Source organism: Diplotaxodon limnothrissa, linkage group LG13, assembly GCF_057381915.1.
Source record: "Diplotaxodon limnothrissa isolate DT_005_m linkage group LG13, D_limnothrissa_male_GT1.1, whole genome shotgun sequence".
Classification (NCBI taxonomy): Eukaryota; Metazoa; Chordata; class Actinopteri; order Cichliformes; family Cichlidae; genus Diplotaxodon; species Diplotaxodon limnothrissa.
In genome coordinates, this window is record NC_140608.1 from 146,553 (window position 1) to 165,636 (window position 19,084).

The window sequence follows — 19,084 nt, forward strand, 5'->3', positions numbered from 1 at the left end:
TTTACATGATTAAACTGTAAAAAATGCTTAAGGTTAATTTATGCAGATTGGTGTAGAAATACACACAAGGACAGTCTCCCAGGAGCAACATTCATGTTAAGGTAATTTTCATGTCCATGCCAGCTACTCCCGGACGCACATTTGGGAGCGCGATGACACAGAGCACTGAGGAGATGATGAATGACACTGGCAGCCAGCAGCATGCTCCCAAACCACTGAACGATTGCTCTCAAGAAGACCTGTAAGCCTCCTGCAAGTGGCCAGGTGGAGACAGCAATACATACTTATTCACATGCACAAACTGCAGGCAGCCATAAATCTAATGGTAATCCTCTGCGGTGTCGTGTGTGAGGTGTGTGTCTGCTCAGTGATAATAACTTTAGGGAGCAGACATCTCATTTTGAATATTTGTTGGTTTTCAGATTAAGATTTATGTTTTAATGTTTGTTGACTCCTGCTAATGCCAACTAATTTACTGAAAAATAATAACCAACCCCTGAAGCCCAAGGCTATATTTTAAAATTCCTACCTAAAAAAAACAACAACATCCAGAAATTCAGCCAGGGACGGCTTTATAACTGTTACAAAAAACTCTGGCCTCTATGGGTGAGATAAAAAAAAAAGCTACCACAACAATGATAAACGAACGATTTATATTAAAACACGAGCCTGCATTTGAATTTCCAGCTTTAACAAATTTTTTTGGAAGAGAGCTGGATGTTGCTACATTCATTGTAAGAAGTAATCTCTCACAAGTACAGCCTCATGTTTACTCTTTCATAAATCCGTAACTAAAAGTAAGGAGGTAAGTAAATAAGAGAATGTATTGTTTTAAATGATGATCAGTTTTTAGATTTGCTGATGTTCAACTGGCCAATGCCATCTGCATTATCCTGTCTTGTAAACCTATATTGCTCCTATAGAAAAATTCCAGGTTGCAGTGCACATGTGAAAACGAGCCAACAGTCTTCACAAAACAGGAGCACCGGGAGTTCTGCATGAGGTCAGTTTTCCATGTGTTTACATGTATAAGCACCAAAAAAAAAAGAAGAGAAAAAACATCTCATGTACTCACCTCATTAATTTGCAGGTTGGTGTTAGAGGCCCTCATTTTGGCTTCTAGGGCATTATGGGAACTAGTAGTGTAGTTTTTCAAACTGCGACTCTCCTTCAGGTGGGCCTGGAGTTTTTCTCTGCGCCTCCTAAACATAAAGGAAAAAAATATACAACTGAGATAAAAAGTTATTGGATCCAGTTGAGTGCTTTAAGAAGTAGCGTTTATTGGCTGAGTTTCAGCTGAGTTGTATCTGGACGTAACAGTGATGCATTAAATTCATCTTTAAGACAGGAAGATTAACACGAGACTGAACAAGTGAACCTGCTGATTGCATCTCATATCATCCAGGCTACTTCTGCACTTACAATCAGATTTAAATGCAGACGTGTGTTCTGCATTATGATATAGACTTTTGAAAACTCAAAACGTTGAGTGTAGAATGGATGGAGGGACCACCGCTGAATTTTGTGCTTAAGTACAGGCTGTTAGCACATAGAGCGATGCTAATGCTAGCAAGCTAGTCAAAAGCTGCTGATTTTTACATCGTCTTACTGCTTTTACTGAAGTTGAATTTATTAGGCTAATATGTATGTTTAGAGACTCAGTGAGATGCAAATATTTTCAATTTGGGTAGCCTAATGGTTTCATATTATTTAAAAAAAAAACCTTTGATTTCTAGAGAGTAAGTGCTGCTATTAGCTAAATGAATGCGGATCATGTTTACGCTTCCAGATTTTTATCCCACTGAATCAGCATCTAATGTTAGTGAATACTCGTATGTGTTTATACAGCTATAAATACATAATAATAGGAGGCACTGACATTTCAGGGTTGCTCCAATCCGTCCAAGTGATGTTCACTTTAAATTTAGCTTCTATATGACAATCTAATAACTTCATGTTGACCGAAACTGTTAACAGGTTTTATTCCTAGCAGCAATATTCAAATGCCCAACAATATGCCTCTCATAAACACTAGCACACGTGGTATATTCATGCACAGTGTAACCTTTGTCAGTCTCCAGAGTAAATCATATACACCATCATAAGTTCTATACAGCACTGAATACATATATTCAGTGCTGGCATTTCCTTATTAAAGGTCAGACAAACAAAAGTGAAGGCTAACTGACAGTTTTCAGGTCATTTTTGTTATATCTTCTGATTTGAATCCGTGGTTCCAAACAGATTCAGCTCCATCTCTCACTCTGGTATTGATTTTTCGAAATGTATCGATTAATTTTTACATCACTTGAGATTAGTGGATCCTGAAAGGGTTTTCTGTTAACACTGCTTTGGAGTTGTTTGACTGTAAAGAAATAAGAGACACACCTGCTGGCTAAAAAGGCCTTTAACCTCCCATAGTTGCTTCCACTCAAAAATCCATACCAGTTCCTCTTTAGCGTGATATTAGCGTGAGGTTTTCTTCCAGTACAACCTGTATCGAGTTCCTCAGTGTCATAATTATGTTTTGCACTCATTATCTTGAGATTAGCAAGTCTCACTTGTAACCAGTCTATAATTTTGCTCTAATTAATTCAAAACTGGAGCTTTGGCACAAACAGCTAATTATAACCAGTTTGAAAAATGATGTCTGCTCCCTTGCCTTTGTTTCAGAAATGCAGATCTCACCGAGTAGTGTTCTACAGGTCTCCTCTCAGACAACAAACTAAACATATGTAGCTGCTAATTGCAGCCAGAGATGTGAGAATTTTTAGGTCTCTTTTCTCCAGCCAGTCGAATCCAACAGTGATCTCAAGAGTTCTCAGAAACATTATGTGCAGCAGCATTTTCAATATTGTATTTAGGACGGAACAAAGGAGGGACAGATTTAAGTCCAAGTTTATACAGAAGAAACTCCACCAACTGAATTTATGAGCGTGGCTTACTTTTTAAAGTATCCCTACCATCCTTTGCGATTCCTAAAATAATCTATTTACTTCCCTCTCCAACCAAGACACTGGCTCCCTGGTGAAGGAGAGTTGGTTTCTAAGATTTCCCTGGAGAAGGATGAGTGGAAGAAACTGAGCTTCCTGAGAAGCTCTCTACCAGTAATATAATTTTACCTGATTTCTCTGTGATCGGTGATTAAAACAAACTAATAGACGTTTATATAATGACACTTGACATGAAGTTTGGATTTGTTATTAATCTCTGTCTCTCTTCCACAGCATGTCTTTGTCCTGTCTTTCTTCTCTCACCCCAACTGGTCATAGCAGATGACCGATGAGCCTGGTTCTCCATTAGAGGTTTCTTCCTGTTAAAATGGGAGTTTTTCTTTCCCACTGTTGCCAAAGTGCTTGCTCACAGGGCTCATATGATTGTTGGGTTTTTCTCTGTATGTATTATTGCAGGGTCTACCTTACAATATAAACGTCTTGATGCATGCTCAATCATCCAGCTAAGTAAATCTCCAAAAGTTGATTCTGTTCATCTGGACGTAGCGTTTTCTGTGGGAGAAACGCTCCGTCACTCATCCAAGTGACTTCTTCAGTCTCAGCTGACTGCAGGTTTACCCAATCTTAGAAACAGTACATTTGCATAATGACTGAAACCAGCCCACTAAAGGAACAATGGGCTGGGAAAACGCTACGTCCAGATGAACAGAATCAACTTTTGGAGACTTACCGGTACAATATAAAGTGCCTTGAGGCGAATGTTGTTGTGATTTGGCGCTCTATAAATAAAATTGAATTGACTCCATTTAATAGTTTCTGCATAGATATGTAGAACTGTGACTATTCATTTGAGATGTGTTCTCCTTACATTAGTAAAAAAAATTGAATATTACAAAGAATATCTTTATAACATTCTTTGCAAATACACTGAAGGACTAAAGTCATTGACAGCCACATTAATTAGTTTGACCCTAATCTTGCAGCTGACTACATGACAAAAGGTTTAGAGGTAATCAAGTTAGAGAAAGCGGGATAATTAAAGGTGGAGTAGCTGAAGGATGTGAGCCGATTTTGTCCATTCATCTGAAAGAACCTCTTTTGGTTTGCTATTCTGACCAGTAGACATTAAAAATCTACTTGATTTTTTACACCACTTACCCAAGCATGTGCAATTAGACTGACCTGGAGCACAAAAGCTCTGTATCACAACTTCATTGTGTTGTGCCAGGGGTATGCTCATTACCAGATGCAGCTGATGAAGCCTTTACTTGTCCTTTGTCAGACACTCTGCTGAATGACAGTGACGTAATGAAGTGTTTACAAACTGCCGCATGCTAAGCTTCTATCCTCTCCACCTCTGAGGCCTTTAATTATATTTTCTTAGAAGGAGGCTGTGACATTTGGTACACACTAGTTTTGGAAAAGTGTTTACTTAATAGGAACGGTCCATTATCTCTTCTAAAGCCTTCCCGCAATCTGCTCGTTTGCTTGCCGTTTTAGGATTCAAAAGGGTATCAGTGCTCTTTGTCATAGAAGCATATGCTTTTGCTGCCATGAAATACAAAAATCTCAAACATCCAGCTCTGTAGGTTTGTTGATAGATGTGCCATATATCACCCTGCATCCCTCACTGTTTGTGCAAAAGAGAAAATTTGGCTTTGTTATCTCAGGGTGGCGTTACAAAACTTATAATAAAATCATGCTCAATATCCACCAAAAGCACCAAATATTTGCAACCAGCCTGATCTCCTGAATGAGTCACTGACACGCAGCTAATACTAATTCTTGGCATTTCATATAAATTCTACTCTACTATACTTCTTATTCAGCAGGTTCATAATCCTTAAAGTATCTGATGGTTGGAATGGCTTTTTATGCCTTTATTGCAGAACGCAAGTAGAGAGCAATAAGGAGACTTAACTCCTAAATATTCTGCTACCCTTGTTTCTCCAAAGAAGGATAATTAGAAAAAAACAACTAAGTACACCAGGAAAATTATGTCTGCATTAGAGGACTTCTTTACATTCACATCCTCTGCAAACACACACACATGCAGGAGTCTCTTGTTGCAAGGCAACAGTGCTGACTACTGATAAATCATGCTGACTTTTTGCATTTAGTCCCAATGCAAGCAGTATTTTAAAGCGAGGCAACTTAAAAACCTATGGAGATAATCTGCCTGATAAAAGAAATTGCTTCTGATGAAGTTATTTAAAGAAGAAAAGTTTGACTCAGCATTGTGGCATACCACACTATGACTCGCTTCATGACTAGTGGTGATGTAACACAATCTTGCTCCTGTCCACACACATCAGATCCAAGGTTAGCCCTGAGAAAACGACTTCAGCAGAAATGAAAACAGTCTGCTGGTGTCAAACTGCACATCACATACAGTATGTGCATTTAAAGACCACAGAAGGTCAAACAGCCACGTTAAGTAACGTTGAGCAAAACATATTTTGAATGAGGTGGGACTTAAAGGGTACAGAGCTCAAGGCGATCTATTCTAAAGTTTTTGTGTTAAGTCTGACTTTTACCAAGGAGACTGAAGCCCACCTCCATTTACAGACCACGAGTTCATTTTTAAAAAAAATATATTTTAGTCCTGCTTATTTATTACATATTTGCCATCATTGTTTTACTTGAAGCACCTTTTGTGCAATTAAAAAATATAAACATGTCAGTGCACATAATGTTGCAGAATGGTTAAATATTGATGTTGCCATCTTATGATAGATTGGAGTTTGGTACACTCCGCTTTAACTGAGTAGCAAAATCAGGACATTAGAGTAACTAGATAAAAACATGACTTTATAATGAGTGTGTAAAATAAGCTCGTAGACTGTCGTTGTTGTTTTTTTAAGGTTAAATGTTGATTATGAAGTGGTGAGTTTCACAACACTCATGGAATAGAGTTAATGTTAACTTTTAAAGGACAATAAAGCAGATAAGTCAGCAGTGATGGATATTACAATGTAAAACACACTCTATGTCTCTCTGTTATTGTTTTAGCATGAAGTGGGAAACATTTGTCTTTCATGTAGCTGCACTTTTATCGGGATCTTTTTTCTCGGTGTGAGAAAACCTTTGACTTTATCTTTATTCAGGTCACTCAGATCCGCTCCCTTGCTCCTTCATCCCAATCTGTATGCATCTTCTCCAATGAACAAGCAAGTTCCCTGACTCAATTATGGATTCACTGAAAGCGCCTGTCCATCATCGCTTGATCCGATTATCTTGTTGTCAGGCTGCTCACTCACTCACATCATTATATTACTGAGGAAAGCCTATGGAATTACAGTGCCATCTATCATAGCTTGCTCCATAGTCCACATACTCTGAATGGCATACTGCCATTAGAACCAGATGTTTAACCCATACTGCTGAGATTCCCTTCACAAGGGATATATATATATATGACTATTCATTTACCAATTACTGTGAACACATATTAACTTCAACCCTGCAGAAAACAGGCAGAGAGCAGAGAAAGGCTTAAGTCACATGAGCTGACCTTTGGGTGATAATAGGCTATGAATATGTGTATATTGAGCTTTACAAATTGTTGCAAATACCTGGTCTGGGATTTCATCCAAGATGCAGGATGCCTCAACATGTTGCCTCAGTTTTCACTAAATTTAAATATGTCTTTGTTTACATGTGGTCTGACCACACCCAATAGGGCTTATTTCCACATGTAGTAATAATATATTGATTCAGGGACCAGTGGCAGAATGTAGCAGCAGTAATATTACTTAAAAGTTTGAATGTCAGTCATTGTAGACACTTTCAAATCAAAGGAAAATCATGAAAAAAATCGAAATTGCTGGTTATGGTGAAATTTCATGTCACTACAGCTAATTTACTTGTCAACATATTAAAGGGGAAATGCTGTCACTCTAGGAGCTGAGTAATAATTCAACTGCAGTTCTTGTAATTTCAGTCTTTCCAGTGTAGAACTGAACTAAATTTATCTGTGCTGAATACCCACCATGAGCTCTAACCTCAGTCGTTTTTGTGTCACGAAGCCACTGAAACACTCTTTATGATATGCAGAGTGCCGCTTCACAGAGGAGAGACTGACAAAATGTCATAGTGGTTCCTGTTTTTCTGTTGTGTTGGACATCAACTACATTGTTCACAAAAACAATCAGCAATATCACTTATAAATATACATTTTGCTTACTTAAATAATTAAGAATCAAGTGACCAAGTACCATTTTCAAGTTGTAGCAGCCAATAATCAAAAACAAGCTCACCTGAATTATCAGCAGTAATTGTTTTTTATAACTCAGGAAAACTGAGGACTCCTGCAATGTTTCCATTTGGATATTTGTCAGTGAGCATATAAATGCATTAAGTAGCAACATATTCACAGCTTGCCAAATACTGTGAAAGTTCTCTGCTTAGCATCCAGAAAACCAGTGTTATTAATGACACGCATAGTTACTGACTGAGCTGCAGCTGCACCCCTGTGCATGCTTGCACTGCCTGCGCCAGCTAGCAACAGCCAAAATGCTGATGAGCCATAATAGACAGTATAAAAGACAGAGATTGCTTCCAGGGCTGAAAAGTGAAACTAATGCAGAAGTGACTAAAACCTGCATGCTTTAATGGCTAGCAGGGGGTAGGACGTCTGGTTGCATAAAGACTTCTACTTGTGCAGAAGTCTAGGATAAATAGCTTCATGAACTCAATCTCTAATTTTTTGTCATATTCAGTGAAAGATTACGTTAGGTGAAAATGATTGTGCACACAAGTGTATGATCTTAACAGTTTTTAGCCACCCTTTTAATGGTATACAAGGACAAGGGCTAAGAGAGAGATGCTGTAAAACCTTGACAGGATGAGACTTTCTGCAGAAAACTTGGAAGAAAAGCTTTTTTTTTTTTCCATTTTCAATTTCTTCTACTTCTATACCAGTGGTGATGTTTTGTCCGAGTGGTGACATCTAGCATTCGAGAGTTTATTACAGCAAGTCTAGCAAACTTCAAGTGTCAAGGTGATAGGGCCCTGGTGACATCATAGATGGCACACAACACAACCAGTGGATGCTCTGTGTTTGGAAGATTACATCGCTTCATCAGTGCAGCATCAATTTCTTTCAAACTCTCTGAAACTAAATGGAAATCCCTTCATGTACTGAATGTCCCGCTGATGCAAGACAATTTGTCCATTTTGAGCTGGTGGGCTTCCAAAGATAACGGCATGCTTCCCTGTTATTGTTATTGCTAGCAAAATATGATTTGAGTCCACATCAGATTTTCATTTTATTTCTGTGAAGTTTGTGTTAGTCTGTTTGCAATGGGAACCAGAACTTTTATTGGCTTAGTGATTAGTGATCTCCATTTTTAAATTAGTGCTGGCTAGTCTGGCTTTTTGTTGCGTGTCATGAGGAAAGCAAAGGAGAAGCATTAAGCCAAGGCATTTGGGACCTCGGCTCAATGCACAAATGCAACAGTTTGTGGGGCAAATATGACCCGAGTCTTTAACAGAAATGAAATCAAGTCTAGAGGCTGTTAGATGCAACAAAGAGGGTTGAAGAAAGTCTGATTTTTGATGTTACTTAACAAACCATTCACACATTAGTGATAAAGAGAGCTTGAATACATTAAAAATAACACCTGTTCGTCTCCATCTGTTACGTAGTCTGCTCGCTGTTTGTACTGAAACATAATTCCTAGGAAGATAATGCTTAGAGGTGGAGATTCACACATTATTTGTGCAATTATGAAATAACCTGTTGCCTCTAGTTTGAAGTTTGTAGATTTTAATGCTCGCTGGCAGTGCACTGCAATCTGTTTACTTAGTGACAGTTCATTTACAACAAGCAGTTTTACACGACTTTCTTCTTTCTCAAAGAAAGATTTGTTCACTGATCCACTTTGTTGTTGAAGTGTTGTTCCCAGATCTCAGCATTTAACTGCGCGAGTGCAATTTGAATATTACCTACAGGAAGTAAGTAATAAGCTAGTAAGTATGCTGAATTGAAAAAGATTTGAATTGTAGTTTTAACAGCCATCTGTAGACTTTATGTGCGGTGTTGTGAGTTTATTTTCTCACTTGTTGCGGCAGTAGAGGGCCATGCACAGCGTTCCCAGGAGGCTAATTGCCATGGCGATGGATGTGATTGACAGCACCTGTCTCTTATACACCTCTTTGCTCTCTGTGGAGAAATAAACAGAGGAAGAAGTCACATTAATGTTTGAACAACAGACCCTCGGGGAAATAAAGCTATAGATCACGCACGTGTTTGCTGATACGTGTTTATGCGAGAGACCAAGGAAGGGAGAGGAAACAGTGGGCTGTGCATCTGTGCGAGTGTGTATATCTGCAGACATCCCACAGTCAATATTCACACAGTCCTCACCCTAACGCAGAATTAAACATGGGTTTGAGATTTGCACTTACCCATTTTTAATTTCTAATGGTGTTGTTTACAGCACCCAAAACAGCCATTTTAAATCATCGAACAAGCAGTTGTGGTGCAACAGCTCTCTTAGGCTTTTTTGTATCTGTCTTGCAGATTCTTACAAGTGTAATTACTTTTGCGTAAACCAAATAAAATTGAAATAAAACAGCAATAAACAAACACGCTTTTACAACTCCCCAGCAACACTTGCTATTCTTAGTTACCACACAGCCTTTCGGCTCATTTTATCAGCTCTCCCACATAGAGTAATGGTCCGACAGACACAAGACACTGCTTTTGAAATGGATGCCACATGTAATGGAGCCTGAATACATGGAGACAAGAAGAGTTATGGTGCGGAGGAACGCCATTAGTGGAGAAAAATGGAAGCTGTCTTGTTTGTTCCGAACAAGTAAATCATAGTTGCCTTCAGATACATTAATAGGCAATCAATCAAGTTTTATTTAGCAAGGCTCAGACCTTGGAAAACAATGACGATGACAGGTGTTGAGGTTTTACGTTGAGGTAATTGAGACAAATTTTCACCATGGATGGGCACGAATGGCCACTTTAGCGCAAAAAAAATAATCACCACTCACAAAAATCACAGCCGCGAGCTGAGGAATAAAACCGCAACACAGCTGCAGCCACTACGTTTTGCTCAAGGGCATCCTGACAGCAGTCAGCGAGGGAGAGTGTTACTAATTCACAACCACATCAATATTTTTAAGCCTGTCAGGGAATTTAAAACAGGGATCTCTCGGTCCAAGCATTTCACAGCAGCCTTTAAGCTATTGTGTACCCCACAGAAATCGCACAACCGGTCGTACATGCAATATATCATTTATAATCCCTAAAAATAACAGATGTTGCAGAACCTATTAGTGTCTTTTCGGTACATTTTTCCCTTCTCCTCTGTGCCATTATTTCTCTCCCTCCATCTATGTCTAAATTATGTCCGGGGCCAGTGCTGTTTAGATGCTGCTAATCAGGCTGCAACAGATTTGCTCATTGGCTACAATTATGTCAGTAGAGGGAGCTGGGGCACATTCGGTTGGCTGCAGGGACGGCAGAGCAACAGACACGGAGGCAGGAGACCAAGACGAAAAGCAAAGGTGAGGAAAAATCAACCAGCCAGGTGCTAGTAAGGAAGGAAGATGGATTTTTATCTGATAAATCCAGCGTATTGACTGATCTGGCTGCCACTGTTTAGCCTTTTCAGAATTTACAACATGCCTGAAGAAAACTGGGTGGTAATTAATGTGTGTAGGGACAGAAATATATGAATACATGCATTCACAGCTACGAGTTGAGTAGAGAAATGGGCAAAACTTCAGTATATCACACACTGTCTGGCTTATATTTACATATGCATACAGCATTTCAAGTATTTGGTTAGTCATAAATATGTTTTTGGCTTGTCCAAGGTCACGCAATACCTTAGATTCCCCTCCCACGTGCTTATTTGGTCACACTAGCTGTACACACACACACACACACACACACACAAAACAAAAAAACACCCTCTCGTGATATGAATTAATCATATGGCTCATGAGAGGGAAAGTATGTTCATGTTCCATCTGTGGAGCCGTGAGGTCACATCTTCTATTACTTTCCACTTGAAACCTCCACTTCTGCACTGCAGAGCCCTGCCGGCCACTTATTCACAGCCACATTATAGAGAAATATGATCAATATTTTACACTAAAAGTGGCAGCGGCAGTAATATAGAAGGGCTGCTGTGACCTTTTTTGTATGTAGTCATATACATTCATAGCGTGTTTACAGCTGCTATACACTCCGCACAGTTGAGTGTGCCAGAAAGATAAGCCGGTAAGAAATGGAGAAAGAGTTGGAGAAATACAATTTAAGTGGGCTTATGTGAAATAACTGACTGGGAAAATAAAAATGAAAAACTGTGCGCATTTCCTACTTAAAAACAAAACAACTCAGATTTTGTGTGCCGACTCTTTCAATCATTATCCAAAATGATTGAGTTGAGCTTCATTATGAGAAATGACCAGCTTTCTGTTACATCATACAACATGCACACCTATGTCCTGAAGAGCATGGATGCTCAAAATAAGCACAAACAATTACAGTGCAATCAAATAGCGGGTGAGAGCACAGTCACAGACACTCACACACAGAGGAGACTAAAGTCTGGCGACAGAGAAAGGTGGCATTTTGACAGCATATCTCTCAGGCATACTGACTCTGAGCCCTGATGAGATGGCTGAAGTCTGCCTGGTGGAGTTCATGACATATAAACAGAAACAGTGGACAGTAAAATGCACTTGGCAGTTCTCCAGCACACACATTTTCATCAGTAGTGGCCCTCTCCTTTGGAGTGCTTTTGAGCCAAGTCCATTAGGATCGACTCAGTTTTCCCCTCAAAAATCACTGAAAGTTAAAAAAAAACCAAACAAACAAAAAAAGCTCTTGTGCATTAAGAGATTTCAATTTTTTTTCTATCCAGGCAGTGTTTGCACATTGAATCTTACCCTTATTTTAGTGACAAAGGGTGCCAGATTAGTGAGTAATTCAAGGATTTTAATCTAATACCAAACATATGGACAAGTCAGGCAGCTGGCAGGCACCGACACTGTCAAGGACTGTTACAGATATTAGGTGAAAGACTATTCAGTTGTATTTCATTTGTACAATTATGGAATAAACTGTGGCCTGGAGTTTGAAGGTAGTAGAATTTAATGCTGATTGTCAGCACATTGGATTCAGTTCAAAGTTTATATTGTTGCAGAATTTGGATGATTGATTGGTCAAACAGTCAGTGTTGGCATACTAGCATAGAAGCTACTGATCAACCAGGTTTTGAGACTACCAGAAATGGAGGTAATAGAAAGGATGGACTCGGCCCCTTTGATGTTACTCATTGTTTGTAGACTTTTGCTGTGAAGCCTCAACTCTGCTGTTATGTTGTTATGTTGCTGGAAAGAGAAGTGACCATAATTGCATGAAAAGTTCCAATGCAAGTTATCAGCAAAGGCTAGCAAATATGACTGAGAATGTGCATCTAGACACTGTATGGTAGCATTGCACATCGAGCTAATAGTGCTAAGTACAATAAAAATAAAATACTAGAATTTCTCTCATGAGAACTGGAGCACTAACTTCTTAGATGAACTGATGGGACAGTTAACGATGCAACAAACCATAATGTTTGTCAGACAAAACTCCAAAAGACACCAATACCACAAACAGGGTTTAGCAATGCAGTTCAGCAGCTTGAATTTTCAGACCCTCTAGGGCAGTGTTTCGCAACCACTGGATGTGCCGCGAGAAATGATCAGGTGTGCGGTGAAAGATTATCCACCTGATTGGTACTCTAATCCAGCCGTCCCCAACCTTTTGTGTGCCACGGACCGGTTTACGTCTGACAATATTTTCACTGACTGGCCTTTAAGGTGTTGCGGATAAATATAACAAAATAAAACCAGTACAGGTGACAAAATAAGAAGATTTATTCACAACACATGGGAAAAGACCCAGGGAAACCGAGTTAATGATAAACATCATTGAAAAATAACAATAAAAACCCTGAAAACCATACATTTTACATCCGAGCCTCAACTCTCGTGGCCCGGTACCAGTCTGTGGCCCAGGGGTTGGGGACCGCTGCTGTAATTGACCAGCGTGAGTAATGGGCAGAACAATTATATTCTTTTCCACTAGAGGGCAGTACAACTTCTTACTCCAATTAAACGGGTTACCAACTGCCAGTAAAACAGAAGAAGACGAAGAAGAAATGACATGGTCATGCTGCAAGTGAGACAACACAGCACGTCATAGCAAAAGATAAGTGTTTCAAAAAGAAAAAGTAGTCAGTCTGACCTGAGTCCTGGAGAACATTCGGACCCAGATGAAGGCTCGTGCATGAGTGAGAAAAAAAAAAGGTATACTGGGGACAAAGCGAGCCAATTCCGCTATACCGGCTTCACGGAGAAAAATGATCAATATGCTTTTTGCGACATTTTTGTTTGGTGGTGTGCTGTGTGATTTTCTAATGGGAAATATGTGCGATGGCTGCAAATGGTTGGGAAACACCACTCTCGAGGCCTTCACCTGTTCCATTTTAAGCCTTAATAAAACCCCTGTACATGGGACATAGGAGTCGATGGAGACCGACTCGCAGTGGCCATTCAAGCAACTGTTTTGGCATTGGTTCTTGGCTTCATCTAAAACAGGTAAAATGGTACCAACCTTGAGACAAAGCTGCAGACTGTTCACCAACAATACAATCAGAACAAACAATGAAAAAGAAAACAGTGATTTAAATACGTTTAACACACAACTGTAGATTGATTCATTTTCAAAAGCCCAAATAAATTCTGATATTTAAAGGTTCAGCCCTATGAGAATGCTGTTTTAATCCTTTAAAGGTAGTATTTGGTTCCATAATGATGAGATTAAAAAAAACCTTTTTTATATCATAATGTACATTATGCAGTTCCATTTTGATTCTTAAGTCTTGATAACAAATTTGTCTTCATCTTATGCTCCACATTGTTTTATCAAGTTAGATCATTTATTACGAGTCCATGTCAATGACAGCTCGGTTGCCCATTGTCACGGGCCGAGACGGTTACATAAAGTGCACAAGAAGAGTTTGTTACTGTCAAAGCGCGGCATATAAAGATGAGCATTCTGATACCAACGATGCTCTGTTTATCACATGCCCCCAGTCTAGGCCATGATAAATGTCATGATCATTAAAGACTGACATGGATGGATGAATGGAAGGAGTGACATAAGAAAAAGCAAAGATCAAAGGATGCAGACAGAGTGTGGGATTATGTTGCCATTTCTCCGCAGCTCTGAGCATTAGAATTTCCATGTGCCGCAGCACAGACTGCTGATGGTGGATAAAACCTTTATTATGCAGGCCTGCCGTGCTAGAGTAAACATGCTCTCTTGGCTGGTCACGGTTCTTTCCTCTATTACTTGGATGCTTTATTCACCCATTTACAGACTGAATCTATTTAGGTGACTGGAGATATTGTTATCGCTGGCAATTTTCTTTCTTTCTATCACTTTTTTTTCTTGCTTCTCATAATATTCTCTCCTGTCCCACAGCCCGGAAGATGTTACTGTAGCTCAGTATGTGCTGGTAGTAGCCATTCTTCTGTGTGCTGCCTGCCGTTTGGCTTCTTACTGGCACTAAAAGGAGAGAGCTCATCGCCTCCTTTCCTGGCTGGTCCTTCTAGTGTGGCATGAAATTGATTTTAACAAGCACTTTGTTTGGATCCACCATCAAGCACCACAGATTCTTTAACCCTTCAAATTCTCATGCCCCAGTGCCTGAATGCTATGTTTTTGTCTGCCTGTTTTTGGTTTGGTTGGTTTACGGATAGATTTGCATAACAATTTTACTAAAGGCTGACTTCAGCACAACTAAAGGATAATTAACTTTGATGAATCTGGATGCAGAAGCTTTTTGGATGCATTATTCATCAGTGTCAGATGACGATAGCAAATAACAGGGCCAATTCTCCCATGGCAATTTTCTTAAAAAATAATGGGACATATTACGGAGTATTTATTTATTTTTTTATTACTAAAAATTCTCTAATCCTGAACCTATAGGAAAAAAAGGTAATGTTTCTAGAAGCAACACCGATTTATTCAAAAAGAGCCAAGTTGCACCACGAGGAATTCAAAACCCTTCACAGAAAATCTCAGTATAATAAAAATAAATGAAATTGTGATAGAAAAGGGATCTCTGGGAAGACACCGGAGTGATTGCAGTTTATAAATTCCTCTCTGTCTTTCTTCCCTTGTGTTACTTATCTCCTTTCTCTTCTGTCATACCAAACAACTCGTTCTTAATATTTAGCATTCTCAGTGCATTTTAGTTCTCGGCTTACCAAAGTTGAGTGAGTGATTTAAAAAGTTTTTCTACCTCGCCAGTTTCTATCACGATGTGAAGTAAATGACAGAAAGAAACAAATGCGTCCAGCTAGGTCTGTTCGCCTTTGCTAACCAGCCTCCTTCCAGCACAATCACTCAACGAACCCTCTGGAAGGAAATTGAAAATCAACATGACTTAAAATACATCTACTGCCCTTCAAAAGTAGCTGCTTGTAACACTTTCTTCAAACATTGATTTACAAGTCAGTGCAAAAGCTTCCAGTCACAGCTCAGTCATATTAGAAATATTGATGACCACATGACTGACTGACTGGATGCTGTCAAATTTGTCAACTTCTGCCAAGTAACCAGAAAATATATTAAGAGGAAAACTGGATCAAAGAATTCCTGAAGGTGGTCTCGGCTCAGGGCTTCAGGCTGTGATGTCCTCGGAGGAGAGATTTCTCCTTTTAACCCCAGAAACTGAGTCTCTTGGAGGGGAGAAGTTCATTCTCTATAAAACAGGCACAAAGCTTCAAGTTATCTGTAAAACTAACCACAACTGGGTTAAGATAAGATAACCTTTATTATCCCACACGTGGGAAATTTGTTTTGCTACAACAGAAAGTGGACAGTGCAATGTTATATAGCAAAATATATATAGCAAAAATTAAAACATCCATCCATCCATCCATCTTCATCCGCTTTAACCGGGGCCGGGTCGCGGGGGCAGCAGCCTAAGCAAAGAGGCCCAGACCTCCCTCTCCCCAGCCACTTCCTCCAGCTTATCCGGGGGAACACCAAGGCGTTCCCGGGCCAGCCGAGAGATATAATCTCTCCAGCGTGTCCTGGGTCTGCCCTGGGGCCTCCTCCCGGTGGGACATGCCTGGAACACCTCACCCAGCAGGCGCCCAGGGGGCATCCTTGTCAGATGCCCGAACCACCTCAGCTGGCTCCTTTCGATGTGGAGCAGCAGCTGCTCTACTCTGAGCCCCTCCCGGATGTCCGAACTTCTCACCCTATCTCTAAGGGAGAGGCCAGCCACCCTTCGGAGGAAGCTCATTTCTGCCGCTTGTATCCGCGATCTCGTTCTTTCAGTCACTACCCACAGCTCGTGGCCATAGGTGAGGGTAGGGACGTAGATCGACCGGTAAATTGAGAGCTTCGCTTTTACACTCAGCTCCCTCTTCACCACGACGGACCGGTGCAGCGTCCGCATTACTGCAGCTGCAGCCCCAATCCATCTGTCGATTTCCAGCTCCCTTCTCCCATCACTCGCGAACAAGACCCCGAGATACTTGAACTCCTCCACTTGGGGCAGGAACTCATCCCCGACCCGGAGTGGTCACCCTTTTCCGGCTGAGAACCATGGCCTCAGATTTGGAGGTGCTGATCCTCATTCCCGCTGCTTCACACTCGGCTGCGAACCTTTCCAGTGCGAGCTGGAGGCCCTCACCCAATGAAGCCAACAAAATTAAACCCCACATGTTAATATTTACTTGTTTGTATGGCAAAGAATGCCAAGTTTGACCAACACATTCTCATCTTTGGAGTCAAGTACTGCCGTTCTGTCAGCAGCTGCTGGCATCACAGAGACACGCTGGCAGAGGCAACATTGGACACAAAGAGATAAAAGTTCTCTTTTAAAAGAGTGACAAAGTCTGCCTGAGGGGCGGCAGTTTCAAAGTCATGGGTTTGTGAGTCAGACCCTGTCATGTTTGGGTGATTTGTGTTTTGCACTCATGGATTTCTTTTACTTTTGCTCACTTTTTACATTTGTTTTCAGTCGCTGGTAACATTTATGGTCGGGAATAAATGTGTCGCTTCTCGACAGTTGTCAAATGATGCTTACGGCTACCCCATGTGTTTAAATGTGACTTCGTTGCTGTTTATAGTGATGCCAGTGACATCTGGTGTAGGTTGGGGCCCAAGATTACATTTTTTTTAATCTCATCTCAAACACTAATGTCTTCATGCTAGAGCTCCCTGCAATCCCTCAAACCTTTTACTTGAATGTTAAATTTACTCCAAACTAAAAATCTGTTTATTTATTATTAAGGGCGAGTTTCTCAGCAGCAACTGAGATTGGTCCTTTTTAATCCTCAGATCAGAGCCTTTTTGGTCAAATGGTATCTATAAATCATCCTGTTGTTGATGCAATGTGTCTTAGAGTGAAATAACGATTTGCTATCACTTGCTATTGACAGAAAGGATGGGGCAGTTCAAGTGACAGTTTGTAGTTTAATCTACTATGTAAAGTATATTTTCTCACTTGCATTAATGACAATAATCTGTGACAAAGAGCATTACAGTAGGTCTGTGCATTTCTTTCCTTCAAAGAGCTTCCAAAGGCACAGACACTGACACACCAGGATTGAGTGTGGGAGGTTCTTATCTAGCCGCTGCTTAACACAATGCTGGGGGAAGACGTTGGCAGGACTAGAGACGTCAGCTCGGCAATGAAAATGTGGCAGCCTGAACAATGTTGCAGAAGCATAAAACCTCTCGCTGAATATAAATGGGGAAACCTGCAAGATAGCTCTGTAGAAAATATCATCTGTCACTGCCAAGTTTGCATAGTCTAAGCAGGTTTTCTAAAAAAAGCTTTACTTCGTTTGACTGCTTAGGCAGCGATCGGGCAGCTGAAAGAGATGCAGCAGTGCTTGTTCTTGTGAAATTTGACTTTGAGCAACCTAAAGAGGACACATTTTGAGAGAGAGTGAGGGGCTCTGGTTAACAAGTTTCATGTCGTTAACTAGCGCTTCTCAGCTGTGATACCCGACACAGAGTCCGCGAGAGCCAAAACCGGGAGCGAGCAGCTTGGCGAAGACGAGGTGGAGCCGCTGGCATCTATCCTTCACAGCCTCGCAGCGTGTGCATGGGAAACGCACACTAACATTCAACACACAATCGCTGGAAGGATCTCATCAAACTCACATTAGGGCTTCAGACACACACTTTGAGCATGTGCCATGCATGCGCACACATACCCACACATACTAATGAGGAGTGCGACTGGTAACGGTGCCAACATCACAAAAACTCCCTCACTGCACCCTGTACGCCTCTCTGTTCTCACTGTTTCCAAGGAGACTGCAGCACATTGGTATTCTGGTGGGACACTTCATGAGCAATTGTGAGAAAAAGAGAGAGATAGTGCAAGAGAGAGAAAGAAAGCAGAAAGATAGAAATGGTGCGGGGAGTAAAGATACGTAAGTACATATGTGTAAGGAGGATAAAAACAGATTAAGACAGCGTGTAAAATACAGTGCAGCACGCACGGTTGACGGCAGCTAATATGTTAATGTATAACTATAGATATATTTGTATTCACCACAGCTTTCCTGATTACATTTCAAATTATGTCACAGTGCCATATGTAATTAGACACATCCAACTTATGCCGTTTGCTGGCTGTTATGAACAATTTGTTCTGTATCTGAGTCCTCAGAGTGTATTGTTTATCCAATATGAAAAGCGGTGATGTTTACAGTTATGACTCAGACAGATGCAAGACAAGAAAAGCTTCCTTACCCATAAACTCGATGCCCAAGTGATCTGTTGTTTCACGCAGCAGGACGGAAGAAGGAGAGAGAGAGAGAAAAGAAAACAGCTTTTATTAAGAATTGCGTACAATAGCATTGTGTGTTATGTGTGTAAGTCATCTGTTGTCACAAGAGGTCAGAAGACACATGTTAGTAAAATTACACAATAAATGACACACATGCGTGAGGACCCTCAGAGATAATAATGCTGGATCTGAACTAACCTCGTGCTTAAAGGCCCAGAACTCTTTCAGTCGGGTTCACGCTATGAACACCGCAGTTGTTTGAAAAAGTTGTTATAT

General features: G+C 40.4%; 1 protein-coding gene across 1 annotated transcript in view; it reads right to left on the bottom strand.

The window, feature by feature from the left end:
- Positions 1–842: 842 nt before the first annotated feature.
- The window catches only part of nrg3a (neuregulin 3a), a 340,830-nt gene continuing 322,588 nt past the window's right edge, over positions 843–19,084 (bottom strand). The window contains exons 5-8 of the mRNA XM_085369829.1: positions 18,772–18,795; positions 9,018–9,120; positions 1,076–1,202; positions 843–917 (exon numbers count right to left, since the gene is read on the bottom strand). Coding sequence (XP_085225955.1) covers positions 843–917; positions 1,076–1,202; positions 9,018–9,120; positions 18,772–18,795 — 329 coding nt within the window. The remainder of the gene's footprint in view (positions 918–1,075; positions 1,203–9,017; positions 9,121–18,771; positions 18,796–19,084) is intronic.